The sequence below is a fragment of the Penaeus japonicus genome, unplaced genomic scaffold, assembly GCF_977035675.1.
Source record: "Penaeus japonicus unplaced genomic scaffold, GWHDUDI00000001_assembly GWHDUDI00000035, whole genome shotgun sequence".
Classification (NCBI taxonomy): Eukaryota; Metazoa; Arthropoda; class Malacostraca; order Decapoda; family Penaeidae; genus Penaeus; species Penaeus japonicus.
The window spans coordinates 18,617,465-18,629,964 of record NW_028234437.1 but is presented as its reverse complement, the minus strand read 5'-3'; the positions used below and the strand labels follow the sequence as shown (position 1 = coordinate 18,629,964).

The window sequence follows — 12,500 nt, the reverse complement described above, 5'->3', positions numbered from 1 at the left end:
GATAGTGCTAAACAACAATGGGACAAGAGCATGTTTTGTCTGTTCACTTTTGGTTTTAAAAAATAATAAATGTGGTGTAACCGACTCCTTCCTTCTATAATTACTGATATTTGAGTTGTAGATCTGATATAGTATAATAATCATGCAGAGGGACCTGGGACTTTTTAAGTACCAGCACTGACTGTGCTGTCAATGAAAATAGTATGTAATAGTGTGACCTATGCCTTCTTTAACAGCAACATCACCATTTCTTTGCTGAATAATTGGTTAATATTCAGTTTATTATGGTATCAAGGTAATCCCAAAAAGTTGCATTTGTACTTACTCTCCGTCGTAAGTTTTCAGTTTCCGGTGCTCCAGGACTTGGAGCAGTCTAAAATAAACAGAATGCATTGGATACATTTACAAATATTTCAGTGGATAACAAGCAATAGTCTTAATTCTTAAACAATATCTTTTTTTTCAAAAAAATAAAAATTAAGCTTTATTTCTACTTTCTACTGAATAACAAAAATGACAATTGAGACATTATCACTGATAAGAGATATTGCAGTTCAGTTTCTAAGCATAATAAAGAAAAGACAAATACTACATTAGCTTAACACATTAAGAACAGGTGGCATCACATTGATGCCATGAGCATTTTGGACCATATACAAGGAGTGCAAGGTACCAATGCCAGTTTTGCAAAGGGGCACCAGAAGTTAGGAGGAGCTTATATAGTAGTCAATAATTTTTTTCTTTATCAATATAAAGAAAGTCTTTTGCTATTTCTTCTTCTATAAATTTGTCATAGTGATATTGAACTGAGCATACAACATATATTCCTCATGATTACACAAATTATTTCTCCAAACATTGCCATAGCATACAAGTACCCGCTGTAAGTCTCACAACATGATGAAACACAAATAAATGGAGAAGATTTTCAGTACTCTTATGTTTAAATGAGCAGGAGTTGGGCAAAAATAACAGCTATGAGGCAAAACACAAGTCTCACACATTGCACATGACATGCCTGCCTTGTCCAATATGGGTTAAAACTAAAGAAATAAAAGTACTGTTCAACAAGTTTCCAAATACTTTCTAATCTTCAGTAAAACAAAAATCATTTCACATTATCCCTTGCCAGTATATTATAAAATTCTCTAATATCTGTTAGGTTTTGAATTGGGTATTCTTCATGTTCATTAAGTGAATATTTTAAACAGAAGACTGGGTAAAAGACACCTCTAATTCATTTCATACCAGGGAAAGTTATAATTCTGTTCTAAGGTGTCAAGGAATTCTTTTATACTGTGAATACAAGCGCAAAAAAAATATAATAAAAATAAAGAAAAGAAAATTCACAATGACTAAATCAAGACATGCAGTCTACAAATGGCACCTTAACAAGGTAAACTAGTCTTATCAATAATTATGGGCAATGCAAATATTTAGTGCTACTGTCAGGCAGTGCTAATGCTTCACTTGAAACAATGTCTTTGTGATGAGTGGTGGAAATTTCTTTCTTAAATTCTTTAGATCACTTGATATCAAATATCAACCCATTGTGGAAGGGAGCCCGAGTGAGTTAAGTGGCCAGCAAGACTGGATATTTCTGACACCATGGGCATCAACCAAGAATTAGAGTGACAGGGAAAAGTTTTCTCTATGCTCCCTGAAGCAGAGACTTCCCCAATTAGAATTTTCCTTTAAAATCCATCATAAGTAGGTCTGGATCTATTGCTGTGACAAATATTAGCCCTAGAGTCCTATCTGCCATGATGGAGCCAAGCCTGTGAGTTCAAGTTTCCTCAAACCACACCTAATATATCAGCCCTATGTCACCATGCCCCTCCACTCCTTCTGCTTGTTTTACATTGCTTCATGGTATATCATTATTCTTTTTATCATTTATACATCTGCATGCATACTTTTAGGGGTTATATGAGGAAACACATTCTTTTTTTATTTGCTTCATTTATGCAATATTTCCAAGTTTTATATGCAGCTGCTTTATATACATGGTAGCTTTTTCCCCTTTTTAACCCATTGCAGATGGAGATAAATGTGCTTGCACAGCCTCCAGGATAGGTTTTATTTTAGAGAGAGACTGCTTGAAGCAATATAATTTGAATCATCCCACTCTCTTTCAGTCATTCATTGTAAAACTAGAGCAGTTTTTGTGTTTTATTTTTTTTTGTGTTTTATTGAGTTTAGACTTATATGTGCCATATGACAGGCTCTATCAGTGCTGCAGTTGACTAAAATTGTAGTATATTATCCATAATAGCTCATTATTTTCTTTATACTCAATGTGATAGAAGTATTGCTGTTTTATGGGAGGACAAAAGGCAATTTTATTTTTTCGTATTTTTGTGCTGTCATGAACGAATACGAAACATATAACCGCCTACAATAAAGATAATAAGAAGAGGTAGGGAAGAGGAATGAAACCTGTGCTTGTGACTGTGAGTGCCACAGTGAAAGGCATCCATATTGGCATAGGAGCACATTTTAGATACTGGGTATGGATTGAGTCACCTTCCTCTTCTCGTTCTGCCCATCGCTCTATAGAGACAGTGCTTGCTAGAGACCGTGCATGGGTGCCATTCAAGGCTCTCTCTCCTGCTGGTGCTAGGAAAAAGTGGTGCCATCTAGGTTTTGGACGTTAAGCTAGCACAATATTACGGTAATTATAGTAATTATGACTGGAGTAGCCATCATCACTCATTCCTTTTTCATAGCAAAATAAAATAGCACAGTGATCCAAAATCCCTGAACGTCATGTACGTCATGACGCCTGTCGTCAGACCAAAGCTCCTACGTCATGTATGTCATGACACCCGTACGCAATGGGTTAATCCTATTTGAGGGGTATCGGCAATATTTTTTTGAAAGTAAAGATTAACCCGTTAACGATGGGTGACAAGATATCATGTCTAGTGGTTTTTGGGCCAGATGCCAGGGACGAGTTATTTTGTCCAGGCCGACGCGCCAGGTGAGCGGGCACACAACGCTCGCACACTGCCAGTGCGGCCAAGAATCCCGACGTGTTAGCCTTATGCGTTCGAGTATCCCGGCATTTCAGCCATTTAGAGCCAAAATAGCCCCGTCGGGAATGGGTTAACTAAGTTAATTTTTTCAAAAGTAAGGAGTGACTTTGATAGAATTTTCAATTTGGATGCTTTGCTGTGAAGTCTGCATTTGATATATGGCAATGAATTATACCTTTCCTGGTGTGTAAATTTAAGCTGCTGAAATGGCAAAGACAAAAATTAACCTTGAATAAACCTGAAAAATCATACCATAAATCCAGCTGGTAGGACAGACAAGCTCAAAGATCTTTAAGGTCTTTATAGGTTAATCTTTACAGTCGTGAGCGCTTCAAGAGTCATATCAAATATGCAAAGACACCCACCATTTAGGCCCAATTTGGGCAGTTATGAATGTCATGACACCTGTCCACAATGGATTGATAGAATCTTTAGTGATCTGATTGTTATTTCTTCATTTCCTAATAAATGAAAAAGAAGAGTCCACATAAAATTTTATCTTACCCCAAATATGCTCTCCGGATGTTTTGCATGGTATAGACAGTAATATTTCCTATGGCCATTTAGTGCAATCACAGTTCCTATGGTGTTTTTGGGATTAATGTTTAAATCTCGGGGTTCTGGAAGACCCAAGACCAATATGCGTTTATACCACTCCATGGCAGATGCTCTCTCAATGTTCAGGAAGGCAAACATAAGGGTTTTGTTCCTGAAAAGAGAACAGGCAATTTCTATATCTAGTCATATTTCAAATACAAAATCTATAAAATCTTGCCTAAAAAAAGTTGCATCAAGAAGATATCTTTTCATTAACAAGTGCAACACAGCACTGGCTGATGTATAATTTATATTTTTAAATTTAAAAAATGATGTTTGCATTATCATCTAAAATCATGGCACAAACCTGAGCTGTCCACAAAAATTAGACAATTCATTTTGGAATAATGATTCTTGATTAATTACCATCTCTGGGATAAAGGTTTTAGATAAAGATTTGCTAAACTTTTGAAATAGCACTCCAATATTCCAAATATTCTAAAAAATTACATCAACCTTTACATCAATTTATTTTAAAGAAAAAGTAAAAAGAAATATAATTACAATAGTTCACTGTTTACAACATTAAAGATCTGAGCTTAATAAATTAAATTCCATTTTTGAATCCTTGACTGCATGAACAAATAATTTAATTTATTACATTCATTTGCATAGATATAGCTATCATGATTATAAGATCATCTCTAATCAGGCTACATATATGAAGTATGAAACATACAAAATTATCAGTAAAGAGGTTGCACTTACTTCCTGTATGGCCAACAGGCTTTGTGGAATTTTGGCATCAGTTTGGGCTTACTCTTTGGGTCACACAGGACCACAACAGTTCTACAGCCTGGCTTCAGAAGACGTATGAGGCCATTGTAAGTTTCCCCGCGCAGTTCATGGATACGCAGCTGAGGAACTGGAGTGATCTTGCCGTTCTGATCCACAAAGGTGGTCTGCGAGCCAGAAATTCTCTCCTCCTCCAGCTTCCTGCATAAATAATTAACTGTTATCATAAATGGAACTTAAGTGAATTTTATATATAGTAATTTTATATGTCATAATTTAATCACCATTTTCCAAATAGAAACAAGGTATAGCAACACTTACACCAAATATGACATTACATATCCTCCAGCTACAATAAATAGCACAGTAATGAAGATGGACAGTGCTGGTACAATATCATCTTGTGTAATGTTATCTCTGAAAAAAAATATTCACTTGCATGAGAAAATGCATTTTTTCAATGTTATAAAAAAAAATAACATTAGATCAGTACTAATGAAAATGACATCTTCAATTAAATTTATGCAGTAAATTTAGGCACAAAGCTACATATTCAGAATTATGACCTATGAAATTATTATTAAAAGTTTCTGATCAGCTGCTAGGTGTCTTGTGACATTATTTTTGTTTTACAAATCTATAACAAAAGCTGTCATTATGAGAACTGATAAAGCAAAAACAAGTATTGGTGAATAGATTGGAGTAAGCATTCACACAGATGCTCTTACATATGTGAGAAAAGTGCAGAGAATTACAGATAAACTAAAATATGGAGGAAGGGGTGAGTCTAAAGTAACATGAAATCTTTAAGGCAAATGACACAAAGGAGATGCCTCACGGCATCAGAAAAGGAAAAAGAAAAAAGAAAAAAAAAAGATTATGACTATAAAATGACATTGCCAAGAGACATGAGGAAGCTGTACTAAAGCATTGTGGTGGCAAGCAAACGGGAAATGGGTAGAGACAGTTAGTAAAACATGAATTTAATGGTCAATAAAAGGGATCAAAAGTATAAGCAAGGAAAAATACTTTTAAAATGACACTGAAAACTTGGGCATCTTATGATCACACACGTATATAACTCTTCTCGTAATGCATTACATTTATTACAATCCCAACTTATTCTCTCCCCTCAAATATGTCGACAGATCATGAAGAGTTCTACATACATTAACTAAATAATCCTATTTCAAAAGTAATAATAATGATAATAACTTTCAGTCTTACCTCAAATAATCTTGGAATGAAACTAGTTTATTTATGATTCGCCAAACAATGCCCTGTGCATGTTCATCAAACAATTCCTGAAATACACAGAGCAGTTCCTTGAAGGGACAGAATTTTGAAGACTTATGTATTCATTTATAAAAAAATCCATTTTTCCCCTTTCTTTTTTTTGCAGATGAAGATTTTCAGTTATTGTACAGTATGCTTTAGTATGAAAATACTTTGTCACTGGATTTTCACAACTATATGAAGTGTGAAAAATATAATTATTATTTAAATATGGAAAACTGTATTCAGTACAGAGAGAAAGAGAAAAAATGTTTTCTTCTAATAATTACATATCTAAATCTTTCAAGAGAGAAGAAAAATAAAATAAAAAATATCATAATAATGATCATAATCCCTTGATACAATTTTGTTTTAACCTGGACTAAAAAGCTGTCACATCCAGGCAAATTTATCATCATGGCTCCCAAACTCCTAAAAATAATAGACATTTAATCAGAGACAAAATGCCTTCTAAAGTAAGCTGCTGGGTTAGATTCAGAAGACATTCAATGTAAGGCAGATGTCAAGCTGCATCCCAAAGCTAAGCAACTATTTTTAAAATTGCACATCAAAATTATAATTTACTTTCAATCCTGGGATTTAAAGGATAAAAACGAGCTAAACTACTGGAAATAAACATTTGCCAGAAAACAGTTTTGTATTAAAATTGTCATTTGCATGTTACAGCCTCTAAATAACATAAACTGTACTAGATTAGTATATAATATCACATGCAAGTATATAATAATGTATATATCTATATTTTGAATAAATCAGCACATAATACCATACCATTAAGTAATAGACTATTGTATTATCAATATTCTAGTAAAATATATGGAATTCAGTGTATCTTTGATAAAAAAGACACAAAGAGACACTGATAAAAGCACAGTCATACACACAATGCATATTTGTTCATGATAAAATCCCTTCCAGTGAACATTTCACTTTCCAATCTTCTTTCCCATCTCCATTTCCTTAACTGCAACTAGTGATTAACCCAATCCTGACAGGCCCAGTGAGAAGTGGCAACCCGCTATGCCGGGCCTATGCAATATCGCCTCGGGGACGTCACACTGGTGTGTCGCCCTGTCATCAGGCACTTTGCTGTGCCACACGGGTGTGACACACCGTCATCATTGGGTTAATAATTGCAAAGTCAATATGAAATTTTACAACAATAAAATCTACAATCACTGGATTTCATAATACATAAATAAGTTTAAATAATCTTTATAGATATAGATTAATAGTTACATTCAAATGCACTGACATAACTTGTGTAATGAAAATCTGCTTACATGTCCATTCAACACTAAGAATACTTAAACATAAACATAAACATAAACACACAAACACATATGTGTTCTCATTTACATAAATAAAGGCTGTAGTAAATAAGTGCTTCTTCTTCTTACCTGCACAACAGTTTCATAGGTCATAGGTTGGTTTGAGTGAAGCAGTCTCTGCACTGTTTCTTTCAGTGCCTCCCTTGATGAGTTATGCTTCTCAGGCTCCACTTCCCAGCCACCTTCTAGCCATTCATACTTCAAGTGATTCTGGTCCTTCCTCCACAAAATGACAATGTGGTGATTTGTTTCAACAGGTGACCCTGAACCTGATCATAAAGTAAAAAATACAGTTCTCTTGTCTCCATTGATAGCATCAATGATGACTCAGTCATTTCTTTTAAACTTTAAAATATCTTAAACAAAGAAGGAAATAAATAAATAAATAAAGAGAAGAAAAAATCTGGCACCTAACAGGAAGAGATCAGGTATACCTAACTGGTCTGTGAAGCAAAATACAAGTTGCTAAAATGATGACTTAACCATTCTTACACATAAAGCTCCTTAAATTGGGAGTCTCTAAGTGCAACAAAATCAGGTTATCTCTTTCTGCACTATTTTCAACTGGATTCTCTAGAATCAGTAAATGCAAGCAAAGTAGGATAAGATTATCTCCTGACTACATGTAAAGAAAAGCCTATCTACTAGTAACCATTAGCGGGTGCACTATAAGGGCTGTAATTGGAGGAGGAGCAATCTACTTCTCCTTTTTCACAATACACATTTTCATGTAGTTTATATTCCTTTTGTCTTCTAATGAGCTCACTTCACTATCCATGTATAATAACTGTTTCCTTATTGTATTAGGGGTAAGCACCAGATTAATACTTTTCTAAATGTTTCTTCCTTGATGTGGCTAGCTGACAAATGTGTTTCCAAACTGGGCTCTTATGCATCAATTCTCCTTATACAGACACTCATATCGGATGCCCTTCACTGGTAATTAGAAGTATCTCTGGCATGCTTTTAACTCAACTGAAACAACTACATAAAAATAAGAGATATGATATTGGTGCACCAAAGACCTATTGCATTTTCCCAGTATTAACCTGATAATGGCGCTCAGGCCTAATGATATCATGTCATCCGGCGTTAATGGGTTAAGCATGATATTGATTTAAATCAATTGCCATCAGCAAGGGAGTTCCTCTCATATATATGACTGAGATAATGATAGTTGTACATCTTGTACATTTTTCTGGTTTGCCTACTAATAAATATGTTGTTCTGTTCTAAAACAAAAGACTCAGATTCCTTCATAGATAATCAAATATATGTAGGCCAGCATTTATTCAATTAATAAAAATCCAAAAGACATTTTAAAACAAACAACATAAAATTATATTTAAACATAGAACAAAGTTATGCTCAACAATGATATACTTCAAATCATATCAAATTTACTAGTGGTCTTAACCCTTTAGAGACTGGCCACATCTTAATATGTTCAACCTTGGCTGGGCATCTTAAATTGTGTGTCTTTTCTATTATTTTCTTGACTTATGGTGTGATATTTGAGTCTATATATGATACATTAGCAAAGAGATACTATCTAGCATATGGCAATAGGTCATGAAAACTTGAGGAATAAATAGGCCATAAATCCAAAAAACAGAAAAATGTAATATGTAAGTGATCCGATACAGCAACAAAGCCCGTCAGAGAAGGGATAAATACTCTTTCCTGTAAAATCAATAAAATTAAAAAAATTAATTACCTGCTGTAAGAGCATTCATGAACTCCACTTGCTTTTCTCTGAAGATGTAAGTGTAACGAACACGGTCTCTCTCTCTGGCTTGGTCACCTGAAGCATATTCACGCAGTGCTGCTCTACTGGGGTCATGTGCTGGGTCGTCCTGGGTCACTAGAACTACACACAAACGGCGGCGAGAACGCACATTCTCAACAGGACAAAGTGCATCGAACACCGACTGAAATGATTAATGTATTTTAGAATGCAACACTCAAGATTAATTTTTCCATTCTTTGACTAAGTGAAACTGATTCATCTTTTAGGAGATTATCTGAATCTATATATTTCTCCTACTCTACTTATAAAGAAATATACACCTAAGTTTTCTTATTCTGATTTAAAATATAAAAAATATATAAATAAACATATATATACACCTTCAGGCAGAAAGAGAAAAACAAAAAAAAAGTTTCCAAATTACATAAAATAACATTTCAGCTAAATCACTGCACTTGGACTCGACCAATCAACAAGTCACACCTGAGAGGAGAGACGAGGTAGGACTAAGAATTTGTTCCCATCAATAATGTCCTTCATGGTAGCATATGGCAGGTCAGGCAAGGCAACAAAAGCAACAGGAGTGTGCATGTCCTCGTGGAACATCAAAAGAGTGTCCACCTTGTTGGATACACTGAAACGTGTTCGAATGCTGTCTGTGTCTCCGCGGTCCATCTGAACATACCTGTGAAGAAAAATGTTTTAAATATTTTTGTATAACTGTTGATCAACTTATGTTGCTTTGGCACACAGAAGTACAGTACCATGAAATCAATACTGTTTAGAAAAGAACATCTCCCATCTAATATACAATATAAACCACTGCAAACACAGTACTGACTTCACCATGCAAAATGTAATGAATATTCTTTTCTATGGCTATGTAACGTGTCAGAATTACAATATTTAAAGTATTGCAGCAGTTCTCACACTTACCCAATCACGGCACGCTCCCTAAACTCCCATCCAACAGTCAGGTATCGTAGTCTGATGATGTCTAAACGGCCAAATATTAACACCCGAACCTGTATCAAGGATTAATTACAGAAAATGTGATAAGAACAAATCAAGAAAATCTTTATATGTGAACCAAAATAAAGCAACATTTCATGGTGATCAATTACAGTATAAAGTGCTCTTAATTGCAGTTCTTTGAATGGACTACTACAAACCCATGAAAAGTTTAGATTTGTATATAATTTTTAGTGCACTGATGGAATAAAACTTGACAAAAAAAAATTATAATTGTTTACTAGATCTGCAAAAATGAGAATTGTAGCTACCGAAGAGTTTGTTCTTAACAAAGATTAAATTTGTTAAATTTAGAATGTCTTGATATCAAAATACTATGAGTCTGTGCAGTTCTTAAAAAGGGTGGTATAGAAGATGACAGTGGATCTCATATTTTACAATATCAGTTTCCAGCCAGTTGTTTAGGTCCCTTAAACAGTAATTGTCTATCAATCAATTTATCTGTTTGAAAAAAAAAAAAAAAAAAGTGAAGGACAAAATGTATGTACTAACCTTATTGTCCATCCATCCATTCAGGAATGTTTCAAGATTCTCTTCTGTTATACGTTGCACTAACTTATGGGGGAATTTGCTTCGGATAAAATCTAATGTAGTAAATAAAAAAAATAAAAATGTTTATCAGTATAGTTAATTGGCATAACACTGATATCAAATACATTGATAATAGTATTTTAAACAATGGTTTTATAAAGATTGATATATGATATATCCAATATATGATAATATATTCAAAATTACCTAAATTAAAATAACCAAACAACTAAGAATAATACTGTTAGTAAAAAATCAATGAAAGATATACAACTCTCATATGTTTTATAATACAAATTTATTTTTTAAAACATTCTTTGAACAACTGACCTAAGGAAGATACCATACTGAGTGATGCTTCAGTATAATGGTAGGGGTGACCATCCAGAAGCATAACTAGGTATGGCACTGTCTTAACACCTATTTTTCTGGCCAGTTCTGTCTCATGTCCAGCATGAACCTGCCAAAAGTTTCATAAGGTTATTACTAGTTCACAAGAGTAGTATCAAGAGCTGTTAAGATGAGATTTATTTTTACTATGATACTTTGTCTTTTCTTCACTAAAGTAGACAGAGAAAGGGACAAATAGCATTTAATAACTACTACATGGAAAAAAGAGGACTTTGAGTCTTAAATATATTGCCTCCCCAGCTATTCTTAACCCTTTCCCGACGGGGCATGCGCTACGCGAAAACCCCTACGCCGGGCCATTGCAATATTGCATTGGAAACGTCACACTGGCATGACGCCCCGGCATCGGGAATTTAGCTGTGTCACACGAGTGTGACACAGGGTTAACTAATATGAACTATAATATCATAACTTCAATTCGTATGCTTAAAAAAATCCATGGGACAATGTCAACAGTAGAAACTGAAGTATGAAACAACTTCTCATTAACAAACACTAGCATTATTTACATAATTAGCATTCACTAAACAAAGTGATACAAATCACCTCAAAACATCCACAAAAAAAGGAAAGCTCAACCAATACATACCGTAGCCATTCCAAAATTAATTGGTTCTAATTCTTCATATAATCTTCGCCATATTGGCTCTATGTGTGCACAAGCTAAGCACCAATCAGAATAGAAGAGTATTAAGTATGGCTGCTTCTTACTGAGAAGGACAATGGAATTTTGGTAAGATCTGAAATAAAGGAATGGAAAATATGTTTAGGTTTATAATTCTGACTTACTAATGCAGAAAGTGTTACAAAAAATACTGACATATACTTCAAAATAAAGTGACAAGAGATGGAGCAGGAGAAAATAGGAGGATGCAGAGGAGGAGGAGGAGGAGGAGGAGGAGGAGGAGGAAGAGAAGGCATACAAGGAGGAGGAGGAGGAGGAGGAGGAAGAGGAGGAGGAAGAGGAGGAGGCATACAAGGAGGAGGAGGAGGAGGCATACAAGGAGGAGGAGGAGGAGGCATACAAGGAGAAGGAGGCAGAGGAGGAGAAGGAGGCAGAGGAGGAAGAGGATGAAGAGAAGGAGGAGGAAGTAAAAGGAGGAGGAGGAGAAAGAGGAGGAAGCAGAGGAGGAGGAGGAGAAGGAGGAGGAGGAGAAAGAAGAGGAAGCAGAGGAGGAAGAGGAAAAAAAGGCAGCAGAGGAGGAGGCATAGGAGGAAACGAAGGAGGAATGAAGGAGGAGGAAGCAAAGGAAGTAGAGGAAGAGGAGGAAGAGAAGGGGGAGGAGGAGGAAGAGAAGGAGGAGAAAGGAGAGGAAGAGGATGAGAAGGGAGAGGAAGAGTAGATGGAGGAAAAAGAGAAGGAGGTTGATGAGGAGGTGGAGGAGGCATAGGATGAGAAGGAGGCAGAGGAGGGGGAGGAGGCAGAGGAGGCAGAGGAGGAGGAGAAGGAGGAGGAGGAGGAGGCAGAGGAAGAGGAGGTAGAGGAGGAGGAGGAGGAGGAGGTAGAGGAGGAGAAGGAGGCAAAGGAGGAGAAGGAGGCAGAGGAGAAGGAGGAGGCAGAGGAGGAGGAGGAGGCAGAGGAGGAGGAGGAGGAGGAGGAGGAGGCAGAGGAGGAGAAGGAGGCAGAGGAGGAGAAGGAGGCAGAGGAGGAGAAGGAGGCAGAGGAGGAGAAGGAGGCAGAGGAGAAGAAGGAGGCAGAGGAGAAGGAGGAGGCAGAGGAGAAGGAGGAGGCAGAGGAGGAGAAGGAGGCAGAGGAGGAGAAGGAGGCAGAGGAGGAGA

General features: G+C 36.0%; 1 protein-coding gene across 1 annotated transcript in view; it reads right to left on the bottom strand.

Annotated features, from left to right (window-relative positions):
- l(3)80Fg (dnaJ homolog subfamily C member 16 l(3)80Fg) overlaps positions 1–12,500 on the bottom strand; it is a 34,702-nt gene that overhangs the window by 8,083 nt on the left and 14,119 nt on the right. Inside the window, exons 4-15 of the mRNA XM_043003825.2 lie at positions 11,311–11,461; positions 10,641–10,770; positions 10,272–10,363; positions 9,684–9,772; positions 9,231–9,432; positions 8,715–8,928; positions 7,067–7,266; positions 5,598–5,674; positions 4,692–4,787; positions 4,344–4,571; positions 3,543–3,747; positions 326–373 (exon numbers count right to left, since the gene is read on the bottom strand). Of these exons, the coding sequence (XP_042859759.2) occupies positions 326–373; positions 3,543–3,747; positions 4,344–4,571; positions 4,692–4,787; positions 5,598–5,674; positions 7,067–7,266; positions 8,715–8,928; positions 9,231–9,432; positions 9,684–9,772; positions 10,272–10,363; positions 10,641–10,770; positions 11,311–11,461 (1,732 nt within the window). The remainder of the gene's footprint in view (positions 1–325; positions 374–3,542; positions 3,748–4,343; positions 4,572–4,691; positions 4,788–5,597; positions 5,675–7,066; positions 7,267–8,714; positions 8,929–9,230; positions 9,433–9,683; positions 9,773–10,271; positions 10,364–10,640; positions 10,771–11,310; positions 11,462–12,500) is intronic.